At 45.1% G+C, this 17,693-nt stretch overlaps 2 protein-coding genes across 6 annotated transcripts in view; one reads left to right on the top strand and one right to left on the bottom strand.

The window, feature by feature from the left end:
- LOC140396357 (EF-hand calcium-binding domain-containing protein 4B-like) overlaps positions 1 to 3,220 on the top strand; it is a 213,400-nt gene extending 210,180 nt beyond the window's left edge. For all 3 annotated transcript variants that reach the window (XM_072484912.1, XM_072484910.1, XM_072484911.1), the window contains one exon: positions 572 to 3,220. In XM_072484912.1, coding sequence (XP_072341013.1) covers positions 572 to 662 — 91 coding nt within the window. In that variant the 3' untranslated portion in view covers positions 663 to 3,220. The remainder of the gene's footprint in view (positions 1 to 571) is intronic.
- A 1,828-nt stretch (positions 3,221 to 5,048) lies between these two features.
- The window catches only part of LOC140396358 (protein arginine N-methyltransferase 8-like), a 108,656-nt gene continuing 96,011 nt past the window's right edge, over positions 5,049 to 17,693 (bottom strand). For all 3 annotated transcript variants that reach the window (XM_072484915.1, XM_072484914.1, XM_072484916.1), the window contains 5 exons: positions 17,081 to 17,168; positions 15,251 to 15,366; positions 14,111 to 14,261; positions 12,801 to 12,922; positions 5,049 to 6,202 (listed from right to left, as the gene is read on the bottom strand). In XM_072484915.1, the coding sequence (XP_072341016.1) occupies positions 6,119 to 6,202; positions 12,801 to 12,922; positions 14,111 to 14,261; positions 15,251 to 15,366; positions 17,081 to 17,168 (561 nt within the window). In that variant the 3' untranslated portion in view covers positions 5,049 to 6,118. The remainder of the gene's footprint in view (positions 6,203 to 12,800; positions 12,923 to 14,110; positions 14,262 to 15,250; positions 15,367 to 17,080; positions 17,169 to 17,693) is intronic.

The raw sequence follows: 17,693 nt of genomic DNA, 5'->3' as shown, positions 1-17,693 counted from the left end.
CTTGCAGGCCAATGCACGGTAGCACAGTAGTTAGCACTGTTGCTTCACCCGGGTTCGATTCCTGGCTTGGGTCACTGTCTGTGCTGCTCATTCTCCCCGTGTCTGCGTGGGTTTCCTCTGGGTACTCAAGTTTCCTCCCACAAGTCCCGAAAGATGTGTTTGTTAGGTGAATTAGACATTCTGAAATCTCCTTCAGTGCACGGAGGTGCCGGAGTGTGGTGACTGGGGGATTTTCACAGTAACTTCATTGCAGTGTTAATGTAAGCCTACTTGTGACACTAATCAGAATAATAATTATTATTAACTGTTCTCCCCTCGCCCATTCACCCCAAAATGAAACTTTTAAGTTCTGATAATCAGCTCCGACGCGATGGGGTGATGGTAGCTGAATGTGCCGGACTATTCCACACTTCCAATCATTAATCACCTCTGCTTCATTCCCAATTACTTGCAGGGACTTTTTTATTATAAAGTTCCTCGTTTATATTTTCCAAATTTCTGAGAGAATTCTTTCTGAAACTCCCAGCTCGCTGTTTATTGTGACAGAACATTTATTTGTCTGTTTGTTTAGACTTCTGATGGAACTTGAAGATAAGGAGAAGGAGAAGACTGTTGAGCTGAGAGAAGACCCCCCCCAACAGAAAACCTGCTGTGCAAAATAATGATGAGGATTTAACACATCTGATCGCCAGTGGAGTCTTCGAATCACCTGAGAGGATGAGGAACACACTTTGTAATTTTATATATTCCGCTGTTGGCAATTGTAGTGAATGCCTGAATGACTAATGGAAACCACACTTCAGTCAGATTTGCCAGCTGGTGATTTTACTGTTGAATTCTTCAGCTAAAGTGATGCTGTTTAAAGGATGTTTGGTTGCAATTGGGGAATTGAAATGAAATGAAAAAATTATCTGCATTTTTAAATTCTTGCAGCAAATGCAATGGGACCATTAATATAGCAGCTAATGGACAGACAGGCTAGACACAGTGGCAGCTTCAAATAGGACCACTTGTGAAGCAAGCCATGGAATTTTGAGTGACATCACTTGCATTTTGCTGGGACAAATTCTGTACCCCTTAAATCTCTGGCATGGGTTCTTTTCTTTAATTAATTCCTTCATGGGATTTGGGGGTCGCTGGCAATGCCAACATTTGTTGCCTAACTGCCCTTGAAGTGGGTTGCTTGCTCAGCCATTCCAGAGGGCTGCTAAGAGTCAACCACATCGCTGTGGACCTGGAGTCACACGTAGGCCAGACCAGGTAAGAACGGCAGATTTCCTTCCAGAGTGAACCAGGTGGGTTTTTAAACGACATTTCCTTGTCATCGATGCTGAGACTGGCTTTCAATTCCAGATTTCCTCAATTGAATTGAAATTCTATTATCTGTTGCGATGGGATTTGAACCCATGTCCCGGGAGTATTAATCTGGACATCTGGATTACTAACCCAGTGTCTTTACGAGTATGCCACTGCCTCCCAAATTGTGTCACACATCTTAAGCAAAAGAAGTTTGGAAAATAATTTTTTTAAATGCTGCGCTGCTCTTAAAAATGAAAAGACCTGCGAATATGGGAGAAACTCGATGACAATGAGGATATTATCAGCCAGACAAGCGGAAGACAGACTTTTCCAAGTAAACCTTCAGATGATCCATTAGCACCATTGAAGATATTTCCATAGAATGTTTACCTGATTTTATTTAAAGTGATTCTCAGATTTGGTGCAGTTGTGCGGATTAAATTAGCATCAGAAATATTTAGTCTGATTAGAATTTTTATTACTGACAGAATTAATTGGACTATTTTCCTTTTAACAAACTGCCACTCTAACACTCTTCCAATGTGGATTTAGGGGTTGGTTTTATGGGTATTATAGAAGAGAAGTCAATATTTTCCCTACAAACTGCTGGACTTTCTATGTTTACAGTACTAACCCTTTAAGCCTTTTGATTTTCCACTTTGTTTGTACAAAAATGTGTTATAGGAGGACCTATAGATCCCAATCAAAAGACCGGGGCTGTGAGATGGTTATATTCATTTAGCACAGTCAAAATGTGCAGTCATTGACACTTTTAAAACTGTTTTTCTCGGCATGTGATTGTGTCAGAACCAGTATTTATTTAATGTCATGTACAGTTTTTTATATATATATATATATATATATTTAAAATTGCAATCTTGTCATCACTTCTCTGTGCACCTCTTTTTAGAACTAATCTCTGTCTTGTGCTAAAGTTAAAATAGCTTTTGACCACAATGCGCGCGATCGGAGCTTCAGTTTAATAGTGCTGGATTTGGCACGAATCCACTGTGTACAGAATTAAAACTCCAGCTCTTCAGCTCAGCACCAGTAAAACATTGTTTACTTTTATTTTGGTTTTCCGAGAGAATGGGAGAGAGAGCAGTCTGAATCCTGAATCTTCCTGCATCCCTATTAATGAAGTCCATGGGTGCAGAAGGCCCCTCAAGATGGAGGGGAACTAGCACTGCTGCCTCACGGCACCGCGGTCCCAGACTTGATCCCGGACCCGGGTCACTGTCCATGTGGAGTTTGCACATTCTCCCCGTGTTTATGTGGGTTTCGCCCCCACAACCTAAAGATGTGCAGGCTAGGTGGATTGGCCACGCTAAATTGCCCCTTAATTGGAAAAAATGAATTGGGTACTGTAAAAAAAAATTTAAAAGATGGAGGGGAACCTCCAGTTGGCGTGTTCCCAAGTGTCTGCTGCCCTTTCAGTCATCACTTTTTGTTTTTGCAGCTTGTGCTTTGAAGCAAATACCTGGGAATTTGCTGAGCATTTTGAAAAAAAGTCAGTTCACTACAAGCAGACGGAAGCAACTTGAGTTGTAATGATGCAGGAAAAGGTAGATGCAATCTGCAGGGACTGTTCAGCTGGTTAAAACAAAAAGGAATGAGATCACGTTGGGGAAGTGGCAATGGGGAGTCCTTCATCAGGACATGGTGACCTGCATACAGCCGTAACAGATCACTCAGTAACGCACCATTGCTATTGCATTCCAGTTCAAATTGCGTTTTTTGATGGATAATCTTAAGAGTACAAAGCCTTGTTTTGGGATTAGTTTGAGCAGCTGCTTAAGGATCGATTGCCCATCACCACTCGTGGCTTTCACAGATTCTCCCACATTATTCTTCTGTAAAAAGCCTCAAACGTAGTCCTGTGCTGACATCTGTACCACATGAATAAAACCAAACTACTGTCTTTGTGTATCTTTACACTTCATTTATATAGTGAATTTATCAAGATGTGCACAATTTTAAAAAGCTGCTAAAGCCAATAAGTTGTATCTCCAGTTTAAAAATTAACCTTTCCTCATGTATTTAAAGAGTTGTTCAGCTGAATGTGCAGTTTCCAAGGAGGTGCTCAGTGTCACATCACAACAGCTCTGTGGGAAAGAGCTGCCTCTGATTCTGAGTCTTGCATTAGTGATCCTGTCTTGCCCTGGATTTTGTGCTCTACAGTGAAGCAATAGCACTGGTGATCTCCTAGGAAACCTCGCTGAGCAATCTAACGGTCTCTGTGGGAAGAACTTTAATTCTCTCAACTTTGAAATTAATTCTAGCGTAGTTTAATGGGGATTCTCAATATTGAGCCATAATGATGTACTGAAGCTGTCTGAGCAGCCAACCACACTAAAGAATTCTCACAGACAGCCAACCAGGAAACTAAAGCACTAATAAATCTTTTTTTAAAAAAGTTTATAGAGAGCAAAATAAAACTTGGGACACGCATAGGGTGATGGTAGAAGCTGAAATATCATGGACAAACCTTATAACTTCCTTCATTATGTAAAAGTGTATTAATTAAACATAATTGAGGGAACTGATAATATTTTATAAATATAAAGTTATTTTTTAAGGGCCAGATGCTCAGCAGTAGTTACTACTCAAATTGCTGTTAAAAGCCCAGTTACAATTCATTGATCAAAGCTGAACATTTTGTTTGGTTTTAGGGCAGAACGGTGCCAGAGTGGTTAGCGCAAATGCCTTACAGCTCCAGAGACCCGGGTTCAATTCCGACCTTGGGTGACTGTGTGTGTGGAGTTTGCACATTCTCCCCGTGGGATTCACCCGGGTGTTCCTGTTTCCCACAGTCCAAAAATGTGCAGGTTAGGTGGATTGGCCATGATAAGTCGACCCTTAGTGTCCAAAGGTTAAATGGGGTTACGCCTAGTAAATGGCCCAGTACAGAACAACCCTGACCTGCAAATTGCCCTCCAAATCACATGCCGTCCTGACTTGGAAATATATCACCGTTTCTTCACTGCTGCTGGGTCAAAATCTTGGAAATCCCTCCCTAACAGCACTGTGATGTACCTACACCACATGGACTGCACCGATTCAAGAAAACAGTTCGCCAGCACCTTCTCAAGGGCAATTAGGGATGGGCAATAAATGTTGGCCGAGGCAGCGACGCCCACGTCCCATGACCAAATAAGAATAAATAGCACTATGTTACTATCACTCTCATCCTGAGATGTTTTGGAGGAGTGTTCTCAAACAAATGTACATAGTATCTACAAGAAAGATAAATGGCCTAACTATATGTGAGCCTCCTCCCATGCCACATCAATGTAGTTTCCTATTCCCTTTTCCCTTGTGTTTACCTTTGGAAAGGGACAGTGTATGATGTTATCCAGTTATATGTGTGACAGGAGTTGACTAGATTTTTCCTCTGAGCACACCACCACAACCATATTCCAATGAAGGGGCTACAAATGGTGAAGTTCTAACCCTCAGCTGGATGGTGCTTTGTGAATTTCTGCTGACCAACTCCTTTTTGCCAGTTTGTGTTTAAATTAAGAGGAACTTGTACGATTGCGTGGGAACCCCACCACCTGGAATTTCTCCTCCAAGCCACACATCATCCTGACTCGGAAATATCTCGCTGTTCCTTCACTGTCACTGGATGAAAACCCTGGAACTCCCCCCCTAACAGTACCGTGGGTGTACCTGCACCACCTGGACTGCAGCGGTTCTAGAAGGCGGCTCATCACCAGCAATGCCAATAAAGAATAATGGAAAGGCCATTTGATGTTTAATTGGTGAATAAATGAATTTATTGCATTTAAAAAAAAAGACAAGTTTTTTAACAAAATAGTTCAAATAAATTAAATGCATAATTCAAATAGCGTTGTGGTAAAAGAACAGACATGAATGAGAAAGGCTACCACCCACCTTTTGGCAAATATTTCATTTTAGATACATGCTATCATCACTGGATTAGAACACACAATACTGCCATCCTGAACTCAATACAAGCAACACAAACTACAATCTCTTTTTTTAAATGCCAGTTTCTATCAAGCAACACTTGAAACTTCACTTGTGCTCATTTACGCAAACGTGATAATGGAAAACAAATTAAATTCTATTTTTGTAACTTGCCGTTGATCAGTCACAAAATAATTTACATTCACCGAATGCATAATACACGAAGGGAACCTTTCAGCGGAAACTTGAGGAAAACATTTTGGCCTTTAAAATACACGGAAAGCTACTAGCACTGGGAGATTGAAAATAATTTGATCCTAATGAACTACCCGAGCTGAAAGCATTAAAGGGAAAGCACGGCGAACATCTGTGTCACCAGGTTTTCTCCAGTAGTAATGAGAGGAAATCCATCTATTGTGGAATGTAGTTTCTAAGGTTGCACAGAACACCCAAGAGTCTTCTCTTTCTAATCTTGACAGAAGTCTTTTCTGGCAAAATATAATTTCAGCACTTCTTACAAGCAGGTGTGAAACAGCCATTAATATCCAACTAAATGTTTGGTTTCTCCCGGCATTCATTCTGAGAGCTCCCCTGGTGTAATGACCAGGCTCTTAAAACAAATACCAGCTTCACTTTAAAGTGACAGATTTGATTTCCTGTTGCTGGAACACATTGCCCCAGTGGCTGTATATAGTGCTGGTTAAATGGAGAGTATCACTTTGCGACCAAATGGCAGAAATGACTGTTCTACTTCTCTAGCAGCTTATTCTTGACTTGCAGGAAGGTTGCTGGCTGCAGGCTTTTATAATCTTTAATATTCGTAATTCTAGAATCACTTCAAATGTGACGTTCGCTTCCAAGATGTGACTGTTTCTGTGGAGTTCACTTAACGCATTTTGTAATCATGAGACAAGGATGTTTCGCACAGCTGGCCTCTGAAATCCAGCTGCAGTGTGAAATCCAGATCGCGCTGCAATAAAAACCAAATACCCAAATGATAGCAGTTATTACTGAATCACAAACTCAGTTCTATTTCTCCATTTGAAGCTAAACTACAAGTATGTAGGTCGTGGTTTTAAAAATAAATAACTGACAGGGATCTGGGCATCGCTGGTTAGCCCAGCATTTATTGCCCATCCCTACTTGCCCTTCAGAAGGAGGTGGTGAGTTGCCTTCTTAAACCGCTGTAGTCCTTGAGGTGTAGGTACCCACTATGCTGTTAGGGAGGGTGTTCCAGGATTTTGCCCCAGCGACAGTGAAGGAACAGCGATATATAACGGGCAGCATGGTAGCACAAGTGGATATCACTGTGGCTTCACAGCGCCAGGGTCCCAGGTTCGATTCCCAGCTGGGTCACTGTCTGTGCGGAGTCTGCACGTTCTCCCCGTGTCTGCGTGGGTTTCCTCCGGGTGCTCCGGTTTCCTCCTACAGTCCAAAGACGTGCAGGTTAGGTGGATTGGCCATGATAAATTGTCCTTAGAGACCAAAACGTTTAAGAGGGGTTATTGGGTTACGGGGAGAGAGTGGAAGTGAGGGCTTAAGCGGGTTGATGCAGACCTGATGGGCCGAATGGCCTCCTTCTGCACTGTATGTTCTATGTTCTATATCGCAAAATCAGGTTGGTGAGTGACTTGGAGGGGAACCTCCAGATGATGGGGTTCCCAGGTATCTGCTGCTCTTGTTCTTTTAGATGATAGTGGTTGTGGTATGGAAGGTGCTGTCGACGGAACCTTGGTGAGTTACTGCGGTGCATCTTGTAGATGGTACATATGGCTGACACTGTTCGGTGGTGGAGGGATTGAATGTTTGTGGACGGGTGGGGGGGGGGGGGGGGGGCGGGCTGCAATCAAGCTTTATCCTGGATGGTGTTGAGCTTCTGGAGTGTTGTTGGAGCTGCACTCATCCAGGCAATTGGAGAGTATTCCATTACCCTCCAGACCTGTGCCTTGCAGATGGTGGACAGGCTTTGGGGGGGTCAGGAGGTGAGTTACTCACCGGAGGATTCCTAGCCTTTGACCTGTCCTGGTAGCCACAGTATTAATGTGGCTAGTCCAGTTCAGTTTCTGATCAATGGTAACCCCCAGGATATTGATTGTGGAAGATTCAGCGATGGTAATTCCATTCAATGTCAAGGGCGGTGGTTAGATCCTGTCTTGTAGGAGATGGTCATTGCCTGGCACTCTTGTGGCGGAAATATAACTGGCTACTTGTCAGCCCAAGCCTGGACATTGTCCAGCTCTTGCTGCATTTGGACATGGGCTGCTTCATTATCTGAGGAGTCGCAAATGGTGCTGAATAATGTGCAGTCATCCACAAACATCCCCACTTGTGACCTTATGATGGAAGGAAGGTCATTGATGAAGCAGCTGAAGATGGTTGGGCCTCGGACACTACCGTGAGGAACTCCTGCAGTGATGTTCTGGAGCAGAGATGATTGACCTCCAACCACCACAACCATCTCCCTTTGTGCCAGGTGTGACTCCAAGCAGCGTAGAGTTTCCCCCCTGATTCCCATTTTAGCTTGGGCTCCTTGATGCCATACTCAGTGAAATGCTGCCCTGCTGTCAAAGGCAGTCACTCTCACCTCACCTCTGGCATCCAGCTCTTTTGTCCGTGTTTGAACCAATGCTGTAATGAGGTCAGGAACTGAGTGACTCTGAGTGTCCGTGAGCAGGTTATAGATACATAGATACAATGAAGATAGGAGCAGGAGGAGGCCTTTTGGCCCTTCGAGCCTGCTCCGCCATTCATCACGATCGTGGCTGATCATCCAACTCAATAGCCTAATCCTGCTTTCTCCCCAAATCCTTTGATCCCATTCTCCCCAAGTGCTATATCCAGCCGCCTCTTGAATATATTCAAAGTTTTAGCATCAACTACTTCCTGTGGTAATGAGTTCATAAATAATCTTTTACTGTCACAAGTAGGCTTACATTAACACTGCAATGAAGTTACTGTGAAAAGCCCCTAGTCGCCACATTCCGGTGCCTGTTCAGGTACACAGAGGGAGAATTCAGAATTCTCAGTTGGTATGGAATTGAACCCGCGCTGCTGGCCTTGTTCTGCATCACAAACAAGCTGTCTAGCCCACTGAGCTAAACCAGCCCCAATGAGCTAAACCAGCCCCACTTATTGCTGAGTAAGTACTGTTTAATAGCACTGCTGATGACTCCTTCCATCACTTTGCTGATGATTGAGAGTAGACTGATAGGGCAGTAATTGGCTGGGTTGGATTTTTCCTGTTTCTTGTGTACAGGACATACCTGGGCAATTTTCTCCATTGCTGGGTAGATGTTAGTGTTGTAGCTGTACTGGAACAGCTTGGCTAGGGGTGCGGCAAGTTCTGGAGCACAAATCCCCAGTGCTATTGCCGGGGTATTATCAGGGCCTATAGCCTTTGCAGGATCCAGTGCCTCCAGCCGCTTCTTGATATCACGTGGAGTGAATCATATTGGCTGAAGACATCCATATATGATGCTGGGGACCTCCAGAGGAGACCGAGATGGATCATCCACTCAGCACTACTGGCTAAAGATTGTTGCGAATGCCTCAGCCTTGTCTTTTGCACAAAAGGCAATTTTATCATGGCCAATCCACCTAACCTGCACATCTTTGGACTGTGGGAGGAAACTGGAGCACCCGGAGGAAACCCACGCAGAAAGGGGAGAAAGTGCAAACTCCACCCAGGGCCAGAATTGAACCTGGGACTCTGGCGCTGTGAGGCAGCAGTGCTAACCACTGAGCCCCCCATCCTTGAACTGAGTGGCTTGCTCGGCATTTTCAGAGGACAGGTAGGAATCAACCACATTTCTGTCGATTTCCTAAAGGAGAAAAGTAAGTTAGAGAGGGTGAGAGATTTAGGGAGGGTATTCCAGAGCTTTAGGTTCAGGTAACTCGAGGCATGGCCAACAATGGTGGAGCCATTAAAATTGGGGATTCTTAAGAAGCCAGAACTGAACAAGTGCAAAGAACTTGGAAGGTTGTGGGACTGGAGAGGTTTACAGATAGTGACTGTGGAGGGATTTGAAAATATTATTACCAAGGATTGAGAATCTGACATTACTGAAAGTATAAATATTAAAACATTTTTGTTCTCTTGCTGTTAAGGAACAATTTCAACATGTTTTGCTGGGGTCAATTAGGTATCAGCTGAAGATTTTGCAAGCTGAGATATACCTGGGCCAGCCTCAGGTTACGCACGAGTCATTGTGCACCAGGGAGCTTCAACATATGGTGGGATGCAGAAATTAACTCACTAAGGTACGACCTTGAATTTTTTGAATTGGGCCCAAGTTTCTGCTGGGAGGCTGGTCAGCAAAGGTGGCACATTGAGGGACAAAACATTCGACAATCTCGCAGCAATGAAACAAAATAGCAAACCTGAACTAAAACCAATAAACATGCTGGAAATACATAGATCTGTTGCAGAATGAGGGAATAATTGGCAAATGAATCTCAGCATAGATAACTATGAGGCACATTTTGGCAAGAAGAATAAGGAGGTTGCGTCTTTCTTCGAAAATAAAAATCTAAATGGGGAAGCAAAGGAATCTCTTGAGCACAAATATATCAATTGCTAAAAATGGTAACTACAGGTTAACAAGGCTACAAGAAAACAAATCGAGAATCAGGCCTTATTTCAAGAGGGTTAGATTTGAAATTAGGAAGTTGTTTTTATTCTTTACTGAGACCTGGGCGTCTCTGGCTGGGCCTGCATTTATTGCCCATCCCTAATTGCCCTTGAACTGAGTGGCTTGCTCGGCCATTGCAGAGGAGCAGTTAAGAGTCAACCACATTGCTGTGGATCTGCAGTCACGTGTCGGCCAGACTGGGTAAGGACAGCAGGGGGAGAATTCTTCGAGCCTCCGCGCCAAAATCGCAATCGGCGCGGGGGCGGAGAATGGGCGTTGACGCTGAAAAACTGACGCAACGTCTATCCCACGATTCTCCGGTCCCCCCCGCGAATCGCACGTACGCAGTCTACGCGGTGCGGGTAGGGGACCATTGACAGAGGCCCCTGTGGCAATTCTCCGCCGACAACTGGCCGAGTTCCTGACGGCATGGTTCTAACCACGGAGTCAGTCCACAGCCGCCCTGGTGAAGGGCGGGGGGATCCTTCACTGGTGGGGGGGGGGGGGGGGGGGGGGGGGGGGCTTCAGGGACGGCGAGGGTAGCAATGGGGGCCATCGATCCGCGGGTGCGTGCGATCTCGGGGGGGGGGGGGGCCTATATCTTCGGGGCCGCTCCGCAGTGCGAGTCTGTCATGTCGCGTGGGGCGGCCGCCAAAGGTTGCCGCCGTGCGCATGCGCGGACTCCTGACTGGAAGTGCAGGGCCCCGTATCAGCAGGCAGAGCTGCATGAAGTGCAGGGCCCCGTATCAGCAGGCAGAGCTGCATGCAGTACTCCTGTTAGCCCCCTTCAGGTAGGAGAATCACTCTGGACCTTCTTCTGGAAAGTCCAGAGGAAACACCCGCGTTTTGACGCTGGAGTGGGGACATAGCCCCTTTATTGGCGAATCCCGCCCCAGATTTCCTTCCCTAAAGGACATTAATGAATGTTATGCTAAACCTGTATAGAACTTTGGTTAGGCCACATTTAGAGTTCTGCCAACACCTCTGGTCGGCATGCTACAGTAAAGGCTATCAAGGCAGTGGACATGGTCTGAAAAAGATTTACAAGGATGATGCCAGAAATGAGAGGGCATTATCAGGAAAAGATTGACAGACTGGGCCTCTTTTCTCTTTTACAAAAGAAAAGTGACCAAAGCTTTTAAACTTATTTGATAGAGTAGAGCAAGAGATTGCTTACTCTTGTGGAAGACAGCGTAACTGGAGGTTTTCAGTAGAAGATAGTAGCTAATAAATCAAATAAGGAATTCAGTACAGGAAACCTCTTTGCCCAGGGAACTCCCTACCACAGAGGATGCTTGAGGCATTTAATGAGAAGCTAGGTAAGCATATGAGGGAGAAGGTAATGGAGGGCTATGCTGATAAAGTTAAGAGGGGGAGGGATTACGGAAGGTTCGAGTTGGCATGGGTTTCGATAGGCCGAGTGGTCTGTTTCTATGCTGAATGTAATTCTATGTAATCTAAACCTGTAGCCAGAGAGACTTTCCCTTATTATTCTTGAGATTAGGGATCATAACTTATCAACATCTTTTATGGTAACTTACTGGCCATCCCTATTAGGGAGCATTAAGAATTAGCCACTTAGTGGAGTCACGTGTTGGCCAGACCCAGGAGAGATGGCAGATTCCCTTTTTGGAATAATGCTAAAAAGCATGATAAACATAGATTCATCGACGTTTACAGCATGGAAGGAGGCCATTCGGCCCATTGTGTCCATGCTGATGAACAATGATCTGACTACCCTAACCCCACTTTCTAGCGCTTGGCCCATAGCCCCGGAGGTTAGGGCAGTGCAAGTGAATATCTAAACACTTCTTTAATGTTATGGCCGCTTCTGACTCAAACGCCCTTTTAGCTCCCACTCCCACCACTCTCTGAGTGAAAACATTTTTATTCAACTTCCCTCTTAGCTGTCTCCCTCTTATCTTAATATAATCCTCCTGGTTATTGACCCCTCTACTAATGGATGCCCCTCATAATCCTATATACCTCTATCATATCCCCTCTCAACCTTCACCGCTCCAAGGAAAACAGTCACAGCTTATCCAATCTTTCCTCATAGCTCAGACACTCCAACCCAGTTATCATCCTGGTAAATCTCCTTTGCACTCTCTCCAGAGCAATCAGATCCTTCCTATAAATGGACTCATTAACTACAACTAACACTAACCATTAATCATTAACCATTGCTTCAACACCAGGACTATTGCTAAAAGTAATATTAAACTACAGCCCAGAAAGCAAACAGGACTAGCTTTATAAATACTGTGGCTCCAAGAATAGAACAGAGGTTGTGAATTCTGCAGTGAGTATTTCACCTCCTGACTCCCCAAGGCCACTCCACCATCTACAAGGCACAAGTCAGGAATGTGATGGAATGCTCTCCACTTACTTACGGTGATAACAGCTCCAACAGCGCTCAATAAGCTTGACATCGTCCAAGGCAAAGCAGTCTGCTTGATTAGCACTCCTTCCACAAACATTCACTCCCTCCACCAGTGATGCACGGTAACAGCCACGTGTAGCATCTACAAGATGCACTGCAGGAACTCACCAAGACTCCTTCGACAGCACCATTCAAACCCACGACCACTACCATCTAGAAGGACAAGGGTCAAAATCCTGAAACTCCCGAACAGCATCTGGGAACACTGCCACCTGCAAGTTCCCATCCTAGCCACACACCATTCTTACTTGGAAATATCTCGCCGTTCCTTCACTGCCACTGGACCAGAATCCTCAAACTTCCTCTCTAACAGCACTGTGGGTGTACCTACAGCACATGAACTACAGCGGTTCAAGAAGGCGACACACCACCAGCTTCTCAAAGGCAATTAGGGATGGGCAATAAATGCTGACCCAAAATCCCAAAAATTAATTTTAAAATCATTGAACAGAGTTAACCTTTCCATTGCGCTGAAGTGTTTAAATTTGACTTACATTGTTTTTTGCATTGGGGTTCATTGATATGGTTCCACAAATCTCCTCTCCCCGTTTCACTGTCAGGTAGTCTTCTAAGTAAAACACCGTCTGTTTCCAGTGTGTATATGGAGCATCAGGGGCTGCAGAAGAATTGCAAGCCAGTAATACTATTACCGATCTTAAAAAACACTCGTAATATGTTTGATATAGTTAAACTTCACTGGGCATTCAAAGATCTAGAAAACAATCAACTAAAATTTATTCAAATCAGGCCAGAAATAGAAACTGAAAATTAACAGCTCCGAAGGAACCTTTTAGCCCATTATGTCTGTGCCAGCAGAAAAAGAGTGATCCAACTGAACCCCCCCTATCCAGCTCTTGGCCAACAACCTCATTTTGCTTTCAATTGTGCCTTTCCCAACCTTGTCAACAGTGGGTTCCAGCCTCCCGCCACTCCCTGGGTGAAAAAAAGCTCCCCTCAACTCCTCTCCAATCCTTCTACCAATTACCTTAAACCTATGACCCCTGATCTCTCCCCTAATGGAAGTAGGCCCTTCCTAGCCGCGCTGATGAGGCGCCTCATAACCTCCCAACAGTTCTCCAAGGAAAATAGTCCCAACATCCCCAATCTTTCTGCATAACCGAAGTTCCTCATCCCTGGAACCATTCTCGGGAATCTTTTCTGCATTTTCTCCAATACTTTCACATCCTTCCTGAACTGTGGCACTCAGAACTGGACCCATTACTGCAATTGAGGCCCAACCAATGTTTTATACAGATTTAACATTACTTCCTTGCTCTAGTACTCTATGCCCATATTAGGCCCAGGATGCTGGATGCATTATTAACCATTTTTTCAACCTGTCCTGCCACCTCCAATGACTTATGCACATAGACACCCTGGTCCCTCTGGTACTGCACTCCTTTTAGAATTGTAACATTTATTTTATAGTGTCTCTCCATGTTCTCCCGAGCAAATCAAATTTCAAAGGCAATTGACATGGACTTGAAAGGGACTAATTGGCAGGATCCTGAAGGAAAAGCTGGGATGAGCGATTAAACTCTTTCAAAGAGGCACAGGGCTGGATTCCTCCGCCCCGCCCGCCGCAAGAATGCCACGGGTGAGACACGAACAATGGAGAAGTCCATTGACCTCGGGAGGGATTCTTCGTTCGCCGGGCGGACACGGCTGGAGAATCCCGCCCACAGTGTGCTGTAGAATTCAGTGATTGTATACGAGAAAATGTTACAGCTCACCTGGATTCTGAATATTCTAGATTCCAAAGCTGGTTTGATTAAAGTAAAATATAACAGCTGTTGACGATTACCTGTGGAAAATCCAGTTTTTTTGTGGCACTTTGTAAACTCAATGCTAAAATATGTGACCAAAGCGTGAATGTATTCATTCCGCTGCACTTGAAGACAGAATGTAGAAATAAATGACAGGTCCTCAGTCTTCACATTGTAGATGTCCACCTCCTAGTTGGGGAAACATTCCAGTTACTTCTCAACATAGTTCAAAAACATCATTCATACCTCTTCAAAAATTAAACCAAGTACCCTATGAGCATTTTAGCCCCAAATTATTGGGGGCCATTTTGAGGATGATGATGGGGATTGATTGGTGGAGGTAGGGGAGACGAGGGACAGAGGGGAGTGGCATTGGGTGATGGGATACAGATTACCCCCCCCACCCAAACTAGCAGGGCTTGACAGCTGTTTTCAACACCGAGGGATAAGAGAGTGTAGGACTGGAGAAGTCTAGGGATGGTGAATCTGGGGCAATGGATTGATGTGGGGTGCATAGGAGGAGGGGGGTCTTCTGCCTCTCATGGAGTTCAGGCAAATATCATTTTACAAGACTTATTGTGATCATCTCCTAGCCACTGGGCTCCTCCCTCCTCAGCCTGTAGCAGGGGCCCCGTCGAAAGTGAAATGGCACCTGATGGGAACAGCCTCAGCCTCACGAAAACGCTTCCCACACACCATTCATGCTGGACGAAGGGGACTCAAATCCTAGTCTTAGATGGAACTGAGGAATGGGAAGGTCATCTATTTCTTACTGAAAACACTTAACAGATCAACAGAAACCTAACCTGAACAAATTAGCAAGCACTTAAATGTTCTCATGGGCACTCCAGCCACCAGTATATCTACCTGATTCAATAAGATGGATGGTAGACTTCCAGTGCATGCTCCCTACCCAACTGTATTGGAGCTCGGTGCTGCAGGCAGCATCTAAGAAACAGGTGCTGTGCGGCTCCATTTCTGGACTCTTGTTTTTTTTTTATTTGCAGCTGGGACGAGGAAGGAATCCTCAGCCCAGACTGTTCCCCAGATTCCTGTCGGGATACCGAGGGGGATAAACCAGCAAGTATGGGGTAGTATAGGTTGCAAATCAAACCGATCGCATCAACTTCAGTTTTTGTCATAACCAAACTGATTATTACAAAAGAGGCTCACCACACCTTGATGAGACAAGCATTGGTAACAACTTGTTTGGGATCCACAATGTCCACGAGAGGTTCCTTTATGGCAACATTCCTGATACATGTCATGTCGAAACCATAAACGTTTTCCCACCCTCAAGGAAAGGAGACACAGAAAATCAACTCAAATTGTAGACAGGAGTGGAAAACAAAGGGAGAAAACACCAACATAACGGGATTACTGGCACATGGGGGGGGGGGCAGTTTGGTGCTGGGGTGGGGGGTGGGTGGGGTGATGGTTGGAGGGGTTGAGCCACGCATGGAGGGAGTGAGTGGAATACGGAGGGGTTGAGAGGCACACAGATTAGGGATTTGTTGCTCAATGTTATATTTTGGATCTTGGTGCGCACACACTAACTGCCGAAATTTCAATTCCAAGGCAGACTTTTGTCCATTCCCGCAGCTAGTAATTCCCAGAACACGTTGTTAGTCTGTTGCCAGGGGCTTATAGCTTGAGGGGCGCTGCTCCACGTCAAACATGGCTCTTACCACCAGCCACTGGCAGTTCGGAAGGATTTGCAGGTTGACACTCAACGTGTGTGACTGCGTTATGAACATACCTTCCTTAGCCATCAAGTCCTGGGGTGGGACCTGAACTCACTGGACCACAAGCTGCTAAATTGCCCCGGCTTAACATCAGTGAATCCACTTCTAAAGTATCCCATTGGCCATAAATCATTGGGGAAGCCCTGAGTGGATGAACACAGTGATTGGAAGTACAAATTCTCTCTTTCATCCCACAGGATCAAATCCCTCTCACTTTCGAGTTCCCGGTCTTGGCTGTGCTTCTGGGAAATGATGCTTCCCACTGGAGGGGAGTCTAGAACTAGGGGACACATTTAAAAATGAGACCTCTGCCATTTAAGACTGAGATGAGGAGAGTTTATTTTCTTTCTCAGATGGCCATTGGTGTGTGAAAGCTGAGTCGTTGGCCATACTGACGGCTGAGTTAGAGAGATTTCTGATTGACAAGTAGTAGGGGACTGACAGGAAAGTGAAGTTGAGACCATCTCCTGATCAGCCATGATCTTATCGAATGGTAGAACAGGTTCTATAAGGGCTGAATGGCCTACTCTTGCCCCTGAACACTTGTGGAAAAGGTCCCAAGCAGAAGCCTGGTGGGATGGACAGTATTTCTCAGGTCACTCTTATCCACCTGCCAGTCATCTGTCTCCTCATGGATGGGATTGAATGAGTTCCTCAGGCCAGCTCTGAAGATTCGCAGTGTGTAATTTTAGCTAGTGGCGAAACCATGGAGACGACCACATATGTCTGCACTTTAAAAAAAATATCCCCTCCCTCACACAATGAATACAGGGAACCCCCCCCCCCACACTCACTGGCAATATCAGAAGGCAGTGACAGGGGTCTGTGATGGTGTCAGGGGACATTGCCCCCAGCAAGATTCCTTCGACTGCCTCACACTTTTGAAAAGCAGTTGTAGACTTTGCCAACGTGACATCACATTGACGAAGGGGGAATTCCAAATGTGGGCGGATGACATGATGGGGAAGCCCGCTAAACATGTTAACATTTATTAAAATGTACTGAAATGACATCCCCACATATTCTGGGTGAAACTTCATGATGTCACCGGCAAGGGGCAGGGAAAAATCGGAAAATGAGAGCCCGCCAGCGAGAATCACGTTTTCCAATTCTCACGAGATTTTATGCCCTTGTCGCCATTCACCTTCACAGCAGCTGGGGGCGCAAAATCGCACCCTAAAAATGAAGCCCAGGTTCAGACCTTCAAATGTGAGAATGGAGCACAGGAAGAAGCGAATGCACAACATTCAGACATGATCTTACAGTGGATTTTGAAGTCCTTGTACTGTCGATCTTCAATAGCAACGATGTACAATGTGGCTCGATCTGGGAACATCAGCCCTCCAGGTTTCTGTTGGTGAATTTTGGGGAAATGGATCTCGTAATCTATTCACCTGATAAAGATATCACATTTTGAACTGCAGGTATGAAGCAGCATCCAACCCGCAACTGTTGCATACTTTTACTGTTATCTACTCAACTATCACAGCCCAGATTACACTTCCCGATAACCCTGCAGGCCACAGCATTGATATCTGATTAATACTTCCAGTCTGAATCGCACCCCTACCCTCTCAGATGGGTGTAAAAGATTGCATGGCCAACTATTTCAAGTGGTCCAGAGGGATTTCCTCCCGTGTCTTGGCCAATATTTATTACTCAATCAACACCACAATACATCTGGTCATGGATGTTTGTGGGATCTTTCTGTGCATACATTGGCTGCTGCATTCCCTACATTATGACAGTGACGGCACTTGGTGATGCACTTCATTGGCTGCTCTGAGACACCCCGAGTTTGCAAAAGGCGCTTGATAAATGCGAGCCTTTCTTTTCTTTCAACAATTGAACTTTTATGACTGCTTTTATTTTGCGT

Source organism: Scyliorhinus torazame, chromosome 19, assembly GCF_047496885.1.
Source record: "Scyliorhinus torazame isolate Kashiwa2021f chromosome 19, sScyTor2.1, whole genome shotgun sequence".
In the NCBI taxonomy this organism is placed as follows: Eukaryota; Metazoa; Chordata; class Chondrichthyes; order Carcharhiniformes; family Scyliorhinidae; genus Scyliorhinus; species Scyliorhinus torazame.
This window is presented reverse-complemented; position numbering and strand designations above follow the sequence as displayed.